The sequence below is a fragment of the Epinephelus lanceolatus genome, chromosome 21 (genome assembly GCF_041903045.1).
Source record: "Epinephelus lanceolatus isolate andai-2023 chromosome 21, ASM4190304v1, whole genome shotgun sequence".
Taxonomy (NCBI): Eukaryota; Metazoa; Chordata; class Actinopteri; order Perciformes; family Serranidae; genus Epinephelus; species Epinephelus lanceolatus.
The window spans coordinates 11,359,627-11,382,477 of NC_135754.1; the positions used below are offsets into that span (position 1 = coordinate 11,359,627).

Here is a 22,851-nt window from a genome sequence, read left to right on the forward strand (position 1 = left end):
GGGTAGATGGAGGAAATAAACAAATATGCTCATGAGTTTGTGCGAGAGAGACAGGCAGAAAGGCAGTGAGAGGAGGGAGCTGGAAGGACAAACATTATTTGATTTAGTTCAATAAACAGGCAGAGAGCTGGGGAGTGTTTTTGCATCGTTGATTTACTGCTTGGAAAGGACCTCGATGAGCAGAGCATCACCAATCTCTCCTGCCAATCAACTGTGTTCTTTATTTATTTATTCTGTTGTTCACCCCAAATCTGTGGTGTCCCTGCAGCTCAATTAGGCAAACTGGCACTGAGATTCATTCACGTCTATGTTGGTGTTAGAGAGGCTGTGCTGTGCTCGAAAATAATTGTTTTTCTTTTCTTTTTTTTCCAGTGTTTTTCAGTGTTGTAGTGTTTAGTAGGTGTGGTTAACTGTGTCTGAACACACAGATGATAAATATTACATTCATTCATTTGTTAAAGGCTACATTTATCAAATGCATCTTAAAAGAACAATACCATGTTGATACACATGTTTAGGGTGCTTTTAGTTAGTTAGTAGCTGATTGCTCCTGCTGTCAATACCCATTAGTACAACTATGCTTTAGGGAAAATAACATCCACAGTCCTTGTTTGTCAGAAAAAGAAATTTTACGATCAGCTGAAGCGAATATAAGGCCTCACTCAGTCTCAGTTGGACTGATCAAGTGGCAATATAATTGACATGAGTGGCTGATGTGCAATACTGTTACGTGTAGTATATGTTTTTATGTTATTTTTATGGTGTTTGTTTTTATTTCCTCTGGACTATTATTGTAAGGCAGTAATACTTGTGCAGCTCCTGAGTCCAAGGCAAATTATAGCTACTGTACAGCAATGGTCGGGCCGGGCAATTTTAGGCAAAATGAAAGTTCCAAAGCTGTAGCGCATATGGTTCATTTGTTATGAATTTTCAAAGTTTTGAAATTTAGAGGCTTGCTGTAGCGCCACCATCAGGGCTACTGTCTTGTGTTTCCAGTTGAGGACATCTGGCATGGGACCGGACCTTTATGAAAAGTTTGGGTAGATTTCTCATATGGAAATGTTGCATGAGCTGAGGCTTGAACTCACAATCTTCAACACTAAGAACCATCCTCTGTCTCACTGAGCTGATTGGCAAATGGAAATGTCACATGTAGCTTCACAAATTGACTAAGCCAGTCACCTGTGTGCAAGACAGCAGCTGTTCGTGTGTAAAGGCAGATTTCAAACAGCTGTCAAAAATTCAGTTATTAAGACAAAAATCCAAAAATACACAAATTGCATCTAGACAGCATGGAGATGTTGGTAATTTGTTTTTAACAATGATTGATTTGCTCCATAAGTGAAAAACTGATGTTTAAAAATGCCATTTTTGCATTGACTCCAATTGTTCGCATGAGAGCAAAATTCAAAATGCTGTAAAAAATTCAGTTTTTGAGATAAAATTATGATATTTTTCAAACATCACCTACCATGAAATTTTGTCATTTTTTTAATGAACATTGAAAATGTATTTAGCAAGAATTTGCAAGTATACGTTTACAGTCAAACATTTTGATGCACTGTAGGCTCAATTTTTGATAAATCAAAAATCTGTGTGGATGGTTTTTGTAGGACAGTCTGAAGATGCTCTGTAGCAAGTTTGGTGTCAACAGAGCAAAAATTGTGGGAGGAGATAGGTTTAAGAAGTTTTACAGTTTTTGAAAAAAAAAAACAGAGTGATGGACTTCATAATTTGCAATAGGTTTAAATGTACAAAAGTTTCTTCAGTATTGGGGCTACATTTTGGTGAAAGTTGCAAATCTGTAGCACATATGGTTGATTTGTTGTGAATTTTCAAAATTTTGAACTTTAGATGCTTGCTGTAGTGCCACCATCAGGACTATTGGCCTGTTTTTGCAGCTGAGGCAATCTGGCATGGGACTGGACCTTTGTGCAAAGTTTGGTGATTTTTCGCGCATGGGAAGTAGGATTTCCTCGGAAGAAGAAGAAGAAGAAGAAGAAGAAGAAGAAGAAGAAGAACATGCAGGATAACAACAGTAATTACACTACAGGGACAATAAAGTATATTGTATCGTATCGTATCGTAATGTATTTTTGAGAGTTTTTAGTTCAGATTGCTCTCTTCTCACTTGTACTGTAGGTTTGTGGCCGGATCTTAAAGATATACTTTACAGGATTTTTTCTAAACTAGAATTATTGCGTCTTGGATTTATGCTTTCGCACACCAGTCACATTTCTCTTACAGTTTACACCCATCTCCATAAAAGCATGGATACTTCACACACACATCTTCCCCCCGGCAGCACAGAAGATCTAAACAATCAGCACAGTTTCAAGGTGGACACCCAAGATTAGTGTCAGCGGTTCAGTATCTCACCAAATGTCTTCCCTTCTGTTCCTGAGTTATGACAATGGATTTACATACATTTGGATGTATAATGTCATTGCTTCAATATTATTCCTATAGTGTGAAATTTTGTCATTATTAGTGTATGAATTCCTTGGTCATGGCCAAAATCATGTGTTGTGAGGTCACAGTGACCTTGACCTTTCAACTACCAAATTTTAATCATTTCTTTCCTGAGTCCCAGTGGACGTTTGTGTCAAATTTGAGGAAACTCCCTCAAGGTCTTCTTGAGATAGCTCCTTCACAAGAATGAGACAGATGCAAGATCATGCTGACCTTGACCTTTGACCACCAAAATCTAATCAGTTCATCACTAAGTCAAAGTGGACATTTGTGCTGAATTTGAAGAAATTCCCTCAAGGCTTTCTTGAGATATTGTGTTCACAAGAATTGGATGAAGGGACACACAGACAAACAACTCAACAAAACATTATGCCTCCAGCTAAGGCTACCACCAGGGCAGAGGCATAAAAAAATGTATTTACACCTACAGAAGTGATCCATCTCAATCATCACTTAAAACCCAGTGTGTGGTGGTGTATTTTTCTGCAGACACTCTGTCCTCTGCCTGTATTTGCTTGTCTTATCCTTATTTCTGTGTACAGGATGTTTATGGGCATGAACCCCCACAGCACTAAGATGAGGTCGGGACTTTATAAAAAGGCAGAGAACAGGAGCCAGAACATATGCAGCAGGCATCCAACAGAAATGGTGCCAATAAAAAGCAGATATAGCGAGGCAACACAGCAAACGAGAGTGAATCTGGGATTGGTTTTTACTGTCACTTTCGCCGGCGAGTGTGTTCACAGACAGTAACCGACAATCCTGCATGGTATACCTTTAAGCTGGGCATACACTGTGCGATTTGAGGCCGTTTCTGACCTGAATTTCAGCTTCCTCAGACGTCAATTGCCATGCAGTGTACAAGGGTGGCGAAAACCAATCATGTACGTGTGTGAGAGAAAGAGAGAGAGAAAATCAAAACCTGGACTGACCAGTTTTTACTTTTGAGCTCTTTTTGGGATGTCTTTTACAAAATTCTCCCTGTCCCTGACAGCTGTTAATAGCCAGAACAATGTACAGAGGCCAATGGTCCATTTTATTGCCTTTTTTACACACACATTGTGAGCACTCAAGTCGATCGAACTGTACAGTGTGAGCACAAAAATCTCAAGCTTTGGCTTTACAACACAGGCAATTTACTTGTACAATGGGAGTTGGAATTAAAGAACAACATTCCTAAGAATGGCTCAAAATACAGTGTATGCCCAGCTTTACTCAAGTCAGACCTCTTATTCAGGTCAGACCTCTTCCTTTATCCACAAATCCTACCACAAGAGTGTGCAGTCTGTGTTTATTTCTTTTACACAGATTACATTAACATCTACATATCCGTCTCTACACGTTGCATTAACACACACCTTTTGAACTATTATCTCTATACACTGCACATATTTTATTTATACTTCATGATGTGAATTTTTGAACACCACCTGGACATTATTTTGCATGTTGTCAGCTCTTTCATTTTAAAACAGATTTACTGTTCATATTTTTCAAATTTTTATTGTATTGTTGTCTATTCAGTGTTTCTTGGCTTTTATAATACGTGCTTTTTATTTTTATTTGTCTTCCTATGTTTATTGTTATGCACCAATACAATTTTGCAGAAATGGCCGGTCAGTCAATCAATCAATTTTATTTAGCCCAATATCACAAATCACAGTTTGCCTCAGAGGGCTTTACAGTCATGTGTGACTTTAGTCATGTGAGTTGACGTGACTAATGTCAACCGAAATCTTGGTCTCTTGATCTTGATCTCTGACTAACGAGTGACTAACAACTCATGTGACTAATGATTGATGGGACAAAATAAGACAAAGTTCTAGTTTAGTGGCTGACGGGTGCTTTCAGACTTGGTTCGTGTTCTCACTGCAGCACTGACAAGCAAACCAGATAAAATGCCTTGCGCGAGAAATGTGCTCTTGAGTGGTCAGAATTTCCATGCAAGAAAAATCCAGGAAGTAAACAAAACGTTGATGAAGAGTACACTTGCAAGATAAATGTGACACTTTCTAATGTCACAATGGAGGGACATCTACACAGGTTGATTTTAGCGCTGTACTATATTGATTGCATTGTTCATTTTAGTCAAACCATACAGTTTGAAAACGAGGCGCAGCTCCAACTAGAAAACAATGTTTTGATGCACTGGATGAGCTGAATGTGCATATTAAGGCAGTACAGGAGGAGGCGCACATTAATAACCCTCTGGGACTGTAATATGCTCATGTTTATGCGACTGCAATTGGTTGGATCGAGGTCGGAAACTACAAACGAACCGCACCAGAGTTAGTTCGTGACAGGACTGAGACCATGTCTTCAAGAAGGTCTCACTCTGGTTGTTTAGGTGTGCACCTGAGTGTGATTGCTGTGTTCACACCTGCCCAAACGAACTGCACTTAGGGGGCAAATGAACTTCAGTTTGATTAAACCAAACTAAACAGGGCAGGTGTGAAGCACCCTAAGAATAAACTATGTGTCCAGCTGTTTCCCTAATTTTCCTCCTGTCTTTTAGGACATAGGTTTGGTTTCAGGTATATGAAAGTTCAAGTTCAAACCCTGTGTACATGGCTGTGTTATTAATACACTCAGCCAATTAAAAATCACATTAAAAGAGAACTCATACTACATCAGTAACGTATTACCATCTTTACTAAAGAGAGATCTGCCTTTTACTGCCTTATATTTGATCGATGCCTTTAAGAAGAAAATTTTATGCATTATTAAAAGCATTAAGTTAAAGTTATTAAAGCCTGGAAAACATACAAAGGGTTTGCAGTATATTTTCAAGACCTTTTTAGTTCAGGAGCAGCATGTGGTAAATTCAACAGATTACATAAAAAGAAAAAAAAATCCACTGATCATATTTGCACAACCATGTTATAATTCTGCCCTCTGTGGTCTGCTCCATTTCTTCACCCTATCCACACATTTAGCTGGCCATGTGCCAGCTGACACAGGGTGTACATCAAATTGATTTTTACTTTACTTGTTGTGGGAATCTTTTGAACAACAAAGCCTCCATGCTGTGAGAAGGCTTTCAGTGATTTAATGATTTAACGATTTTTCCCTGTGGCCTCTGCTGCTGAGCATGCCGGTCAATACCAATAAAATCTGTCTGTGTGAGTGCCGCAGCATGTATTCATGTGTGCGAGTGTGCAACTGCAACTGAGGAGTGTCTTGAGCCAACATGGCGCATGGTGCCAACATAGCAGTTGTAAAGCCCTGATATGAGGTTGCAGAGGATCAACACGTTCTCACTCTCAGCTCGTCAGTTTAGTCAGTGGCCTTACACTTTGAACTATGACATTCTAAGTACCTCTCTAGTGGTGCTGTCGCAATAAAAGCAATATTGCAATACAGTGTTTTTGACAAGCCATCCGCAGGGGATAGCAAGCAACTGCCACAACTGCTAAGTTCATGTTTTTTCTTTTTTCATTGGAGCACCCTGTATTTACACTCAAATGCGGGCAGCGTGATGAGGGGAGTGCCGCATGTTTGCTGTTTTGTCACTGAAAGTTGAAAAATATTCAACATACTTTTTACTCAGCTGTCTAGTCATAGTGGAGGAGGGTTGGGACAAATTGTTTACTACAAAGACCAACGGTCACATCGCTGAACAACAATGGAAGAGAAATTAATACTGAACCCACACAAACCGGCAGGTCTGTCCTGTCTGCCTACATGCTTCAGCATTCCCTTCATCAAGAGCAAGTACTCTACCTTGTATCATAGCAACCAGACGCAACCAAAGTATCTCAGCTGTAAAACACTGCGCCCCTTATTGCGCCCCATTGCCTGCCTTTGTTCTGAATTTACCAATATTTAATTGTTTTTTAAGCAAAAACAACCAAAAAAGACCCCAACAAAAAATGGCGGTAATACTGCATAGTGTGCTGTTGAGCCACCCTTAATCATCACAGGGGAAATTCCTTCACCCCAACAGCCCTACCCTCTAGCGTCACTTTTGGATGCTCAGAGAACAGCGCATCAATATCCACTCATTACATGTATAGTTATTTTTTTAAATAAATTTCCACGTGCACATTAAACGTAGGTTTCCTCACCAAAACTATTTCTGGTTTAGAAAACAGCCTCATGGTTAACAGTCATGTCGTAATGTAGTTTTGAAGAATTCAACATTTCACACTGAACATGAACACCATTCACCTGAGTGAAAGTCCTGTGTGTGTTTGACCCATCCACCACCCCTTCCTCTCCCAGTGCATACTGACTTTCTCTCTCTTTATATTATGTCACTGTCACAGAAAGGTTTACACTGGAGTTACCGTGACGCGTCTCATACAGATGCTAAAGGGTGCCTTGTACGTCAGAATCTAATGCCTATGGCCTCTGACCAAGCTGCTGTATTTGACACCTTGGGGATCAGAACTGAAACAATTCAAGGGTTTATCGGCATCAGGCTCCTGAGACATTACAACTATATTTACATCATGTCTAAAAATCACATTATCAATTTTTGAAGGTTTCGGGCTCTTCTCGGACTTGATGGATTTAATTTCAAGTCCACTCAAGATCACAACTGTCTTTATTTCTATTTGTTTGCTCATAGAAAATATGGGGACATACCCATACATAAAATTCACCTCTGCAATTCTATTTGATTATTTTGTTAAGACATTTCTCATGGTACACTGATACCAGCACACATATAAACAGTATGGCAATAAAAGAGACAAATTAAGAGGAATCTTCATTTGTTTTCTGGGGGGGTTTATGGGAATGTATCTTTGTTAGAACCTAATTTGAAACTGACTCAATCAAGGTCCAATCAAAACTGTTGAAGATGATGGTGGAAAACAATCACTGCATTAATGGTAAAAACTCACCAAAAAAAAAGACATATCATGCAATCATGAAGTGGTTGCCATGGCAACCGGTACATCGCTAAGTTCTCATCAACATGTCCTTGACCAATGAGGGACCTGAATGAAATTAGAGATTGCGTAATCATGTAGGGCATTATGTTTTACTACTTGCATCACAATAGTAATGTGTGTATGTTCGTATGTAAGCAGTGTGGCCATGACATGTTCACAGTGTGCTGCTCTATACATGTATGAAGGTTTCCATTTTTCTTTGTTATGACAGGAAAACATTACTGTCACATGAAAAGAGGCTGAGATACAGACCTTGTCACGTTAAGACCTTCATGTATTGCAGAAAGCATGCTCAAGGCTATCTGCTGTACTGACCAGCATGAAGATTCATTCTCTTTACTGCTAGCAATGTTACAAATTGAACATTGGATGTGCATGATGTAATTGAAAGTGTCATTGTGACCACGTAAAAGTCATCAAGGCCCTACTCATACATAAGACCTACATGTTAAATTGCCAGCACATTTATGTAACCAGGTATATGCATACATTTTAGTGCCCTCCTTACTTTTACAATGACAATACACATTTATCAGAATTACTGCAAATGGACTGGTCTATAAAAGCTAGAATGTTAAGCAAAAAAACTCCCGGCTGCTGAAACAGAAAGGCAGCAGGAGTTATATATGAAGTTAAATGGAGGCAGACAAGAGGGGGTAGAAATCAGCAGTGGCTGTGGTCATGGTTACAGATGGTATGGAGAGTGAAGAGAGAAGTGAAAGAGCAAAAGAAACACATGGGAGACGGAACAAGAGAGCGTGAGTGATAGAAAGTACTGGGCACAGTGTCTCCATCTCTTTCGCATCCAAATGCTCTCCAGCCTTCACCCTGAGGCTCTGCTGCTAATGGATTTACACTATGGGAGACATCAGTGTTGTACAGCATGCTGCAGTATAGCCTTCAATGCACATGTAGCCTATATGGTGAGAACTGTATGTGCCATGTGTGCAGTATATACACTCATCTGGAGTTAAGCTCAAATGATAATCTGCAATCTTTTTCAAATAAGTATGAGTAGTTATTCATACATGAGTGAAAGTAAAGGTGTGTTCTGACCAAACGTGAGCATGATGTGAATTTATTGCAGTGTGATTACATACAAAATAAATGCAAAGACACATACTGCTGTATCGCAAAAGACTATCAGTGCTGAGATTCTCTCACAGAGAATCGCATCTAGGGGACGAACTTATTGGCCCACTGTCTGTGGGCACCAAAAGCATCATCTCAATGTCAGTACTGAGAGCTAGAAAGAGAGTGAGCTATGACTACATGGTAAGTTCTGAAAATACAAATATTTGTTACTTGATCCTTGATATCTGTTCTACTTTACAATAGTGAAATGAGTCTTTTTGCAAGGGCTGTGACGTTTAAAAAAAAAAAAATCATCAACTAATTTACACAGGACTCAAAAACAATACAAGTCAATGGGAAAACATCTTTAGGGGCCCAATGTCATCACATGGTGGACCTGGAAGTTGTGTTATCACTTTTGGCCATTATGTAAAATTGGCCTTTATATCCAGCACTGTTCCTAGGGATTTGATACACATAAGGTTACAAACCCCCATTTAATAAGATTTCCCATCAGGAACCTCCATCCAACAGATTTTGGTTGTTAGATACTATTAAGACCAGAACCCTACTGCTTTCAACTGCAGCAGAGGAGGCAACATTGGAGGAAGTAAAACCTATCAGAATAGTCACTCTTATGACTCACATTGGGCTCACTTCTATAGTAAATAAAATATAATAAAAACAAGCTATTCCCCCATTTTTTGGGGACCCCCACCCAAAACTCCCTCAAGGACCTCTTATAATGTGGTTTACAGGTAAAGTCAATGTAAAGATGTGATCTGATGTTAATTCCCGCTGGCACGATGGATGCGACACAAATGACACGAAATAGGCAAATCAAGCGGCGGGAATGAAGCGAGCAGAGTGATTCTGCATTACATGCTTATTCCCGAGAGTTGAAAAATCTCAGCTTTAGCGACCAATTTACACTGTTTAGCCAATCAGCATTCAGATCCTCTGGAGGCGAGTGACGCAGAGGAGGTACCGACAGAAGTTTTTTCATCAATTAAAAAATTTCACGCACGTATGACGTGAATTATTCATGCATATGAAGCAAAGCAACACAATATATTCTAGCGCTCCAACACACAGTGTAAAACCACAAATTGTTGATTTTTGCACAGCTGAGGATACAACATGTTATTTGGTGAGCTACAGAGCTGCTGCTAGGCAGACTGTCAGGACCCAGCTAGCTGTTTCCCCCTGTTTCAAGTCCTTATGCAAAGCTATGCTAACTGGCAGGTGGAAATAATGTCATAGTTACTGTACAAACATAAGAGTGGTTGCCTATCAAACCTATCATCTAACTTTTGATGCAAATACGGTAAGCACATTTCCAAAAATGTCAAACTATCAGCAGAGTAAAAAGTATATGTCAATTAAGCACAGTACTTGAGTACATTAACTGAGTTGTATTCCACCACCACACACAACATCCAATATATGTGTGATTTTGGAAAGGTCTACTTTGTTGTACACACTGAAGTGACAAAAATGATACAAAATATGTGTTTACAGGTGAGTGGGGGGAAGCACAACATGCAGTGAATCTTGACACCATAACATCAGAGTCCTCCTGCAACACTGTGCTTTTCCTGCCACTGCGACTCATGACAAGCCACCAAATGTATCAGACAGGTGACAGTGAAGAAGAAAACAGGTTGCTACATCTCAGGAAAAAGCTCCATCTCACACAATGTACCCATATAAAAGTGTGTGTGTGTGTGTGTGTGTGTGTGTGTGTGTGTGTGTGTGCTAATGCTGCATTAGGCCTGCACAAGCTGCACTTCAGTTGTAATTAGAATTGATTAACATTAACAAGCTCAAATTGTGTGTCTCCAAGGTTGCAGTTCAGCGATGTGCTGAACAGGTGTGCTCTCTCAGCCCTCCGAAGGGATTACTGTATATTCACCACACACATACACACACACACACACACTGTCCACTAGCCTCCTACTGTGTTGCATCTGCTTTGGAGAACTAGAACAGTTCTTGTACTCATGGTGTCAGGTTTGTAACTTTGTAAGTACGAATAGGCGAGCATCCTCATACACGGAGAAATCTTTACTACAGTAAGTGGAGCAGGGTGGATGATTTATATATGTAGAGGATATGATATATACCACATGTAATAAAGACAAATGATCAAAGGGACATTGGAAAAGAAAAATCATATCAGGTTAAGGAAGATTTATCATCTGAGTCCAAGTAATATGTGGTACTAATATCGCAGAGAGTGCCACTGCTTCATAATTTCAAATTAAGCAAAAAATCAATAAGTAAACAGCCTGTGTGCAACAGGTACATGCTCCAGCTTATATAGCCTCTCATTGCTCAATCCCCAGTTCAACTTTTACAAGCTTTCTGAATTCAAATTATCGACACTCTTCCTCTTCCTGTTCTCTGATTGCTCCAAGAATACTAACAAGCAAAGACCCATGACCTGTTTGTGCCATTTGTGGCTGTGGGACAAAGTGTGCCACCCTTTTTAGAGTCATTCCATACAGCAAAGCAGCAAGCTCATAATACTGGGGAACAAGGTGGGCATAGTGCACCCAGGCCAAGAATACATTACTGAAATGTTAAAGAGGAGGTCATAGGACAATTTGATGCTCCATTCAGTGAGTGACAAACTGTCTAGACCAAAGGACAAGCTTGTTCTATTATAACTTTATTTATTCAATCTATGTTTAGCAGCAATACAGGCAGCGTTTTACAACTCACCCATCTCAGGTGGGAAAGCCTTGTATTTTATGTCTGCAGCTAAGAGTGGGCCATCATGTAATGACCTAGCTCCAAATGTGCTAGATACGGCACTAATTATGGCATAACCAGCGCCAGACCTAACACATTCGGCACCCAAGCAGACATATCCTGCAACCCCCTCTGCAACTGATCCTTTGCTAATTTCTGCCACTCGCATGAAGACTGGCCAATCATGGCGTGGAATCAACCGGGTCCAAAAACAACAACAACAACATTGCTGTGTTTCAAAGACTCTCATGCAATCATATCAGATTTTCTTCATTTTCAGGTTGGTTTTGTGGATTCAGATCGGGGTTCAGCAACCCTTACTACTAGAAGAGCCATTTTTGGTCTAAAAAAATGAATTAAATCTGTCTGAAGCCACAAAATATATTTGAGCCTTATAATAAAGATAACACAGCCTTATTAGGTCTAAATTAGCTTGTCAACATGACTAATAGGTGTAATCATTAATACATTTACCATCAGGTGGCTACTCTGCTGTAAGGTATTTATGAATATTCAGTACCTTGTAGTGAAAGTAAACAAATCTGTCTGTGCACTATTAAATTCAATATTTCCCTCCAGGACTTTTCCTTTCTGGATTTGGAATCCACAGCTAGCTTCGCTAAGGAGACTGAATACAAGCCAACGCTCTTGATGTTTGGCAAAATTTAGAGAAAAGGCGCCAGGCTGTAGACGTAGCTATGACTCACATTTCAGTTGACGAAATGTTAAAACATTTTTTTAAATTTGTTGTAGGCCTACAGGTTACACATTTTTACAATTGGATGATGTAAGAATCACTTTAGGCCTACAGTAATGATATATTAAAATATAAATGTTCAAAAAAAACTGATTCATTTTCATGTAGCCTCATTTTTGGTTTTAGATCTAAAGTTTGCTGCATGTGTAATAGTGACACTCATCACCTGGCGAGGTTGGAAAGAGATACATGTTTTTTTATCCCCTCCTGGGTAATGTAGTGTAAAGAGTTAAGTCCTAATCAAGTAGAATGGTTATACTGCATAAGTTGATTAAGAAACAAAGCCATATGACCATCATATAACCATGTTTTATGCATAAGTTCTTATAAAACGGAGTGAGATGCATCTATATGTGTTAAAACACTGTCATACATGTCAAGGTATACACATTATGAGTTCACATTGTATCCATACACTAAAGAACACACACATTCAAATATAACCTATCGTGCTCTGTATAATGATAACACACATACTCAAATGCTTGTATTACCTGATGCACATTAAAGGATCACATTGCATGAAGGCACAAGGGACCTTATAGAAATAGTCCCTAAGTTCCATATGTTTTTTAAAAATAGTGTAAACCCGGGTTCCAACCTAATGGTGGGAGAGTTTGGGGATTTCCAGGCCGGGGAAAAAAGATACATCATTAAGACATGTCTGGGCATGTTCGGGCATGTCTGGACAAAGGCGAACAGGCCTGCCACCAATAGGTTTGGGCTCAGGTAGGAAGGGCTAAAAGAAAGAGGGTGGAGATTCTCTTGAATCTTCACCAGCATAAAAGGGAGAGCTCAGAAAGTGAAACTTCAGTCCAGCTCCGGGGCTTGACTCGATGAGTCGTATGTGTTAAGCTTGTAAACACATTAAACTCGATTGCATCGGACTCTGCCTGTTTCCAGTGTTTCATTGAGCGCTGATTAACTGAGTCCAAGGTACCAGATCGACATCTGAGGACAATTGTGAAGCACCGTTGAGGACAAGGTCGGGAGCCTACAGGCCCACTTCCAGGCACCGTTGTTTTTGCCTCTTCAGTAACACTGAATAAAGACCTACCCTGCTTTACAAGAAGAGATATTCAACCAGCTATGTGTCTTCATGGTGTGCACAGGTGAACGTTGTTTGGCTTCCCCTTGGGGCTCGACAGAGGTCCAGGCACTGACAGCATGAAGTGAAGCAAAACACAGTTCATCTACGCACACTGTGATGACAGATAGCTGGTTGAAAAACTGCAGAGTTTTCCTTTATTTTCATTGACTTCTGTCTCTATTGCCAGTCTGGTGAGAGTTTGACATCCTTGATATGTCCTTCAGCTGCATATTATAGACCCTTCTGTCTGCTTCTCTCTGAAATCGCTTTTTTGTCTTTCCAAAAAATTTGATAATGTCTCTTCAAGGAGTGCAGGTAGTTACAGTGTGGGCTCCAAGCTCACTCTGACAGCTTCATAGACCATCACAAAGAGGCAGGGCTTAGCAAAGGCTCAATGAGGTGTAAAAAATATGTGCATATACAGGTATCGGCCATCAGCCAAAACGAGTTGGAAAATATTACCATATTAGATATCAGCAAAAATCCAATATAGTACATCCCTCTATGGCAAATGATAAGACTAGTAATGATCAATATAAACTGTTGAAGAGACGGGAAGCAACCTTGGACCCAAACTTGATCAGGACAATGTAGCTGAAAATGTTTAGTGAATAAAGCACAGTGGAGAAAAGATGTGCCACATATTTTAATTTTAGATGCACTTGCATTGAAGCTCCCAGTGGTCTGTCTACCTGTCTGTCCTCTGTTATCCATCCCCATTAGATCCGAGGCTTTAAATACCTGATATTAAAAGCATAATGATGGTAACCAGCTGTTTGTAGAGAAGCCGAGCTGTGTCTGTGTCTCCCTAGGGAATATTCTCCGTCCTCTGTTAATGAAAGCATCTGCGCACCTACACACACACACACACCTGAGCGCACATGCACATTCAGGTTACACTAGCACCCCACACAGGCAAAACTCATGAACACACACTGACAAAATCCACCCACACACAGCACATAGTCTCCAGATGTAAATGTATTAAACCTGACAGATGGCTATGGAGCCAGCCCTCTCATTGATGTGCACACTTTTATAATGGCCATATTTTGTTCTGCGTTAATCAAAGGAGACTAATGCACCTACAGGGGATAAGGGGAGTGGCATCAAATGAGGCCGGAGATGGCTGGAAAATCAGTTGGAGCTGAGCTCAGAGGAGAGACATGCTGCGACTACAAAGAGATAGCTGCATTTGGGGAAAAAGTGAGCTCTATTCCAATCATTTGTTGCCGCTGTGGTCATCCTCAGTCACTGTCCTCATCGTTCATCATCCGATCCCTGCCATGAGCATGAACACACGGGCACCTGTGCACATTACTAATACTATACAGTGAAACAAACTAGTATTACCACCTCTGGATTGTATGCCTCCATGAACCAGTCACGTTACAGTTTACATCCATGTCTGATCAGACTCATATGTAGCCATGACAGCAGACAATGCTTCAAATATGGATGTTGCTGCAAAGAAGCCACAAACTCTGAACTGTGGATGCTTCACACACATCTTTCATTTGGAAGCAAGGAAGATCTATACATTCTGCACAGTTTCAAGATTAGTGTCACCAATTCAGTATCTGTTACAACGTTGAGTAGTGGCCAGAAAAGTGTTTTCACATAACATAATGAAGTCACAGTGAAGCTGACCTTTGACCTTTTGGATATAATATATCATTATTACATCATTTTATTGTATTAGAAATTTGTGAGAATTTTTCCCCCGCATAATTAGCATATGAATTCTTGAGTTATGGGCAAAAACATGTTTTGTGAGGTCACAGTGACCTTGGAATACCTAATTCTAATCAGTTCATACTTGAATCCAAATTGATGTTTGTGCCAAATTTGAGGAAATTCCTTCTAGGTGTTGTTGAGATATCATGTTCACCATAATGTGATAGAGGCAAGGTCACGGTGACCTTGACCTTTGGCCACTAAAATCTAATCAGTTCATTGTTGAGTCCAAGTAGATGTTTGTACCAAATTTGAGGAAATCCCGCAAAGTGTTATTTTGATATTACATTTATAAACATGAGACAGACGAGGTCATGGTGACCTTGACATTTGATCTTTGAATACAAAAATATAATCAATTCATACTTGAATCCAAATTGATGTTTGTGCCAAATTTGAGGAAATTCCTTTTAGGTGTTATTGAGATATCATGTTCTTCGAAAATGTGATAGAGGCAAGGTCACGGTGACCTTGACCTTTGGTCACTAAATCTAATTAGTTCATTGTTGAGTCCAAGTAGACGTTTGTGCCAAATCTCCAGGCACTCTTGAGGAATTGCGTTCACAAGGGTGGTACAGGCAACCCAAAAACATCAAGCCTCTTGCAATACCTGTCACTGCCGCAGAGGTATAAAAAACATCCTGTGAGCACTAACTTGTGCATTTGAATATAACATTTCATTTTTGTTTACATGAAGGGTAAGTATATTTCCATTTGATACTCATTTGTGCCATAATCTAAGGTAAAAATTCATGCAAAATCCCAATTTACATGTCCAAAAAGCTATGCCAACCCACACAGTCATTTGTGACACACTTCTACAGAACTCTCAAACAGGCAGCACTATTCAGCGGCACCTTTTAAAGGGAGAGTGATTATGGTGATTCCACCAAGCAGCATTAACTTTGTTCCTCCAGAGGGATCAGCAGTGATTTCAAGCATTCGTGAATCATTACACTGCTTTAATTCAGGCAACCATTATATGTATTACTGGTATACAGAGTGAAATCAGGGTGCAATTCCTGAATCTTGTTAATGTATGAATTACCATTTCATTCAATTTTCCGCCTCTTATCTGAGTCGTCCAGACGTCCCTCTCCCCAGCAACATGTTCCCAAACCAGATGAGATATATAATCCCTGCAGCGCACCCTTATCACGTGCGCGAACCACCTCAACTTGCACATTTCGACGTGAAGGAGCAGCAGTCCTCCTGCGAGTTACCTCTGCATGTCTGAACTCCTCACCCTATCGCTGAAGCTGAGGCCAGCCACCCTAGGGAGGAAACTCATTTCAGCCACTGGATCCACAATCTTATTCTCTCAGTCACTTTCCAAAGCTCACGACCATCAGTTTAGGGATGAGGGGTGAGGTACAGCTCCGACATTATAGTTGAGTCCATACCAACTCATCTGTCGACCTCATGCTCCATTTTACCCTCACTCATGGACAGAACTCCAAGATATTCCGTCACTTGGGGCAGTATCTCGCTCCCATCCTGGCAGTGTGGCATAAATTAATCAAATTCAACAGCTGCCAATTTTTTCAGGAACCATTTTTTGGGGACTGACACAAGATAAAACTGACAGCAGCGAGTTATATCAAAGACAGAAAGAAAAGGGGGAATAGTTGGAAGGCAGAGAAGTCAGAGTTTGGCAGTTCTTACCCGGATGTTGTCGAAGGATGCTTTGTTGGTGACGTCATACAGAAGAAGGAGAGCTGAGAAGAGACAGAAAAAAATCACGTGAAATTCTCCTATATCTGTATACTGTTCTCACAAACCAAATCAGCTAAGTGAGTCACTCTGGTACTAAAGAGAAAGATAATTAATTAATTAGAATGTTCAGGTAAAACATGCTGGTGATTATCAGTCCGCACATTAGAGCATCATATCACAAGCATGCATTCTCATATAGCCACAGTAGCCGTTCACTAATGTGCCGGGGAAAATTGCTATCAAAAATTTGCTGCAGTGGTCGTGTCAGTGCATCCAGTGACTAACCAAATCAATGCTGATCATGAACAGTGTCAGTGCCACAGTGCTGTGGGAAATACATGAGGCAAAGAAGAAGAGGGGAGGAAGATGAGGACAGAAGAACAATATGGAAAACATGTACAGCATCATATTGACACAGTTCATAGCTGTGATGAATCATACCATGACACAACAAATCAAGTGAAGCTGTGTCATAGTCAAGGAGACCCCCGCCCCTCTGCTCCACTGGGGTTCTTTGCAGATAAAACACCTTCTGCTCTGTTGTGCTGTTACAAAATCTTCATTAGATACGGAGATTCTTCTAATATTTATTTATATTTATTTATCCTTCACCACATCATGTGCTTCTTATATCAGCCACACAGCTTTTTTTTCTTCATAAAATGCTCTATAACTGTTTTCATCTCTGACATTGTTTGTCATAAACAACAGCAAACCCGCGAATCACTTTCTCTCAAGTCTCCTTGTAATTTCATGAATAGCTTTTGATCTAGTAACAGTTATTCATCAGCAATGATTAAACTGTCTAATTCACATCGACAGCTGCTTCTATTTCTCACTTAAAACATCAATGAACCTACACAGTTAAGTTACCTGCATAACAAAACAATAATGACTTAATTAAATAAGCACTGTTGAGTTTAATTCAATTTTGCTAACAAATAATTCTCTTGGATACATATGGTAAGTACTGCAGTACTGGGACTGTGATGGCATGTCCTCTCTCATATGAAAGGATGCTCTACAATGCAAGGTCAGTAGCTACAGAGGAGCAAACGTTTCTGTGATTTTTTTGTTGGTGTTGTTGTTGATGTTAGCTGTTAGCTGTCTGTGCATTTGTCTGACGATTGCTATCCATCAGCAGCTATAGAGGTCTGGTAAACTCACTTCTTTCTAACTCAGTGCCCCCCGGGTTATTCTTCTTTTTTAAATTTGTAGTCTTCAGTCCAGAATGACGCTGAGTCATATGACATCACTTGAGTCCACCTATCAGTTTTCATGCAGCTCTCTCTTGAGCCATGAGATGTTTTATACAATGCTTTTTCACATATGTAAAAGTACTCTTCAACACCTGACTGACTCTGATGTATAAATTTGGTCGAGTTCCCCTTTAACTTCATGGTAATGTTTTCCTTGCAAGCAATATCTTGTAGTTGTTAAAATAATAACTGCTCTCCTTAAGAAGCAAAGGTGGAAGCAATACTGACGTTGCTTTCGCACTGCAATACATCTTAGCGTCTAGGTCAGAGTTAGGCATCTAAATGCATCCTGCCTCCTGCCAACTGTCAGCACTGGTTTCTTTTAACCATCACCATGACCTTTCCCAATCTAAGTAGTTAAGGCTGCTGAATTGACCTTGTGAAGAGACTGTTTTGCAATTGCTGTCTTAAAGGTCAAGAATGGACTTTCAATCTTAACTTTTAAGCAAACACGGACAAGAAGTCCTTGAAGTGCTCAGGGGAATGGAAGTGAGCATCTACAATCCAATGACAAATGGACAAACTTCTGCTGGTGATGAAGATTGTGTGATCCAATAGAAAGCTCCAGAACAATTACTGCATGGAGTTTGTGGTAAGACTGTTGCTGTTAGTCATTTAATTGGCTTAAACCAAACCAAAGCTTAACCACAGAGGCGACAGATCAGTAATCCCTCATGTGAATAATTGCTGCAGTGTTCATTTGTGACGGTTAAGGAAGGCACTGACCAACATGTTTGTCATTTAGAGTTGTGGACTGTCTGGTTTCTGGTGCAGATTTGGATCCTAGTACAGACTCAAGAATTCTTAACATTGTAAGACACGTGTATCCTATGATTGTCAATCACTTGGCCTACGTGTAAGTTGATGCAGATTTAGAGCTTGTGCTTCGTTGAAGACGGTATCCCCTGATCTGTTAAATTTCTGTCACAACAAAATCATGTTTTGTCCAGAAGTTAGCCACTATATAGTAGCACCTATAGCTGTGTGTAAAGGCTTGTTTCCATCAAGCAGTCTGGTTCAGTTCAGTTAAAAAAACATTCCTTCCTGTTTTTTTTTTGTTACCATTGTGTCACGGATCTAGCACACTGATATGATATTAAAGGCCCTGACCCACCAAGCTGAAAGTCAGTCGTCAGTCAAAGTTGGGCCATTGGTGAGTGTCTGTCGTTTTTGTAGGTGCAGCCATTGCACCATTGGAACCCGTCGACACTAGTTGGCCGTTTTTCCACCAAGGCAGAATGTTGAAATGGCACTAGCACAGCAGTGGCCTGATTGGCAGTTCAGCTCAGTGCAGGAGAAGAGAAAGGGATGTGAGGAATGTCAACAAAGAGCGAAATCTTACAAAGAGTGAGATCAAAACAAACTTGTTAGGTGAGGTAAGATTATTTTTCTGTAGCCATTGAGCTCTTTAGCAGAAACGTTTTGTGATGGTTTGCGTTATTGTTCACTGGTGCACAATATGCTTTGTTCTTTCAACCTTTGATTTTGTTGTTAATGTGCTAACACGCTAACTAGCGTTGAGATGGTCATCCGGTTTCCTTCTTTGAAGGACAATTACAGACAACCGCCATCTGCTGGTATAGAGGGGTATGTCCTCTCAGGCATAGAACGTCACAAGAGTGCTTTTTGGCCGTTGGTTTGATGTGTTCATGTGCAACTTTTTGGCTGAGACATGGGGATGAGAAGCAACGCAACAGGGGGCTCTCGTGGCTGCCAGTTCACCAATGTTGGTTTGGTGTGTCTGGGGCCTAAAGCCTCATTTATGCTCAACGTTAAATATGGATCCGGATACGGACGGAGCCTTTTGTCCGTGCTCCGCGTTCATTTCGTCCGTATTTCTGCACGTTTCTATAAAGCTTACGGATACGGGCCAAACAGAGCAGTACCACCGGGAACCGTGGGGGCAGTGTTGCTGTCACTACCCGATACATAGCTCTACTAAGACACGAAGAAGAAATAACAATTCAATTTCTCTCATCGGCAGTACAAGAGAAAAGAATTCTCCGTCCTCCAGTCGCGATGTATTTAATGGCCTCACCGACCACCGCCTCCTACAACGCTGTCCCTGTTTTTATCTTTTATGCAAGAGGTACATTATCAATATCTCCTCCACAGTCGCCATGTTTGTTTTTGAGTCTGTTGTTGTCATAAACTTTTGACGCTGGGCTGCCTCCTGGTGGATATATTGGCTAACATCCATGCCAACGTAAAGGGCGCATGGAAGTATGTGGGCAGTGACGGTAACATCGTTTGAAATGGACGTATACATTTTCGTACGTAAAGGGAGCATAAATGAGCCCTTAAAAGGTGCAGCAAGAAACACTGCAGTCCATTGATTGGTCAATGAAGAACTGACACTCAAGAACTCAATGCACAAACCACAAAACCTGTTATTTTTAGATATCCCATAGATTGTGACAGACTCTAAACACACCGGCCTGTTCGTTTTTGTCGTGCAACCCTGTTTCATGGACAATAAGCAAAGTGCAGACATTTGACTGCATTGTATGTAAAGAGGAAATACAATGAGAGCTGGATGGAGCAGTGATGCAGCTATTGCCATCTGATAATGACCCCGTTTAAGGGTTCTGTCTGTGGTGGAAACACAGCTCAACAGTTAAGGTACATATCCGTACAGGTTATGTATGGGTCTGAGGATACTATACCATAAGTGTTTGGTTGAAAATGTGTTAAATAATTCTAAAGCACATCATGTTCTGTAGTTTGACCTTTAAGAAACAAGCAACTTTGTAAAGCACCACAGGAAATATCACACGTATTCAACTATTCCCTGCTTTAGAATTCATGTGCGATTTATTTTAGACTTCTACCTTTCACCACAGCATTAGTATTACACCTGACACGTAACCACGCATGTGAATTCTAATTACCTCCAACTGCACCATGCTGCCATGCAAGATAATATCACCTCAGGTATTTTTGAGCACAAGCTGGAGGGTGTGCATTATAAAGCTCTGTCAGAAAGAAAAAGTCATTACACCTACGAGGGCAATTGTAACTCATTTTCTCAGCTGGATCAACTTTCACTCGGAATAATTAGCCTAAGCTAATTACCTCCACAGCACTTCTCCTCCTTGAACTGCATGTAATCCCTCTAACTGTCTTCTTTACAGTACTTGCTTAAAACACACTCCATCCTCACTCCTTCACTCTTTCCTAAACCATACCTCCTTTTCCCTGTCTGTCCCAGAACCCTCCACGACTCAACTGTGGCCGCATTTTTCACCAATCTATTTTGGATTAAGTCCTCTATTTGTTTATTCCAGCCAGACAAGGCCGTGAAGGGTGTTTAATGAGTTGTAATCACCGTGAGCGTTGCTTGGCTCTGTTTAACTGAGAAAACACAGAGAGGGGGAGAGAAAAAGGGAGGCGTAAAGAACAAGAGAAAGAAGGAGAGAGGGATGACCTGCCTTGCGAGTTAATTTCTTCTCGCGTGGCTCCTGTGTTTATCAGCCACCCGAAAACCAGAGTAAACCACAAGGAGTTGCTTTCCTTCACCCTCCCCTAATCCAATTACATCTTGCCAAGCACACAAGACAGACGAAGCTAGAGAACTTTCTCATAGCAGTAGAGACGCAGAGAGTTTTGTGATCGCTGGCAGTTACATTATAGTTGCAAAATAGTATACACACGACAGAAATAAGAACTTTAAAAAATGGGCAAGTCAAGGTAAAGGGCAGAGGAAGAGAGGAAAAAATGATGTTGGGAATAGTGAGAGAAGAAGGGTATGACATTAAAGCAAGCAGAGAGGAAAAGGTGAGTAAGACTAACCATGGAAAGGCAGAAAGACATATTGACGGATCGACCTATAACCTCACCAAGAAACTGAGAGACCACGATGAAAAGACAAATGTGCTAATGACAGAGGCTGACGTAGAATATAAAGTGCAATCCTCTAGCTTTTAGCAATGGTGTTGTAAGAAGTAATGTGAAAATGCACACTGGGTTCATGGGACGATTAAGCTATTACGCAAGCTTAGAGAAAAATGAAAACGGTACCATCTGCTGACCAAAAACAGCACTGCAACAAACAAGAAACATTTAGGATAGTAATTATGAAACTATACCCGCAATAAAACCAGCAGTAGTGGTCTAAAACAAGACCTCTTTTCTTGACAAGCAACCCCTTGTGGTTCGTCAATAAGGGCTGCTCTGTGATAGGCAAAGGCGGGGGAGGCAAAACTCCTTAAGGCTAGAGCTGTGGCTACCAACTGGTCCAGAATTTTCCTTTGTCATTAGTTCAAGGTCCACACAGTTTAATACATTCAGCGTCATACTTGCATTTGGCCATTTTGTCATGCTAGATGGCTGTCCATTATTAACTAACTCTACAGCACTCCAAAATAAAAGCGCTGTGCTGGAGATTCATTGTACTTCTAAATAAAGTGTGTTTTTTAGAAACTTGACAAGATTGTGAATCACATTCAGAATGGACCCCTCACCCACTTTTAGACTGCGACCCACCAGTTGAGAACCACTGGCTAGTGTATCCCGAAAATTTAGGGTTCACATTTACAGTTCACACAAATTGACCGTAAGATTGAAGTTTCAACAACTGTTCCGATTGGCTGCACCTGAAGATGGGGCAGTTGTGTGGCAGCACACACCTGGCAAATCACTGCGGTCATGCTTGGACGCAGCCCCTCCAGTTCCAATGTTGGGTTTCAGGCGCCTTTCAATGATCCAACAAGTAGTTGTTTTTTTTTAACATTCTGGCCCCCCATACTGACCATGATACTTTTAAACAAGTATCAGGTGCTTCACCTAACGATGTCCCAGAACCTTACCTAAACTTAGCCAATGCTACCGGCATGGCTTGAGGCAGTGTTTATCTGTCCACCAGTTTGATCCAGAATTAAATATTACAACAACTCTTGGACTGATTGCCATGACATTTTGAGGAGACATCCATGGCTCCTGGGGGGTAAGCCAAGCCACAACCACAGGGGCTGAAAAATGGAGCCAATTAATGCGTAAGTACAAAAACTGCAGCTCCTCTAATGGCCAGTTGAGGCTATTGCTCCAAAAGCAAGTCAATACTCATGGACCCTTATAATAAAATGCCCA

At 40.6% G+C, this 22,851-nt stretch overlaps 1 protein-coding gene across 1 annotated transcript in view; it reads right to left on the minus strand.

Moving 5' to 3' along the window:
* rab26 (RAB26, member RAS oncogene family) overlaps positions 1–22,851 on the minus strand; it is a 139,446-nt gene that overhangs the window by 34,973 nt on the left and 81,622 nt on the right. The window contains exon 5 of the mRNA XM_033612291.2: positions 16,454–16,506. Coding sequence (XP_033468182.2) covers positions 16,454–16,506 — 53 coding nt within the window. The remainder of the gene's footprint in view (positions 1–16,453; positions 16,507–22,851) is intronic.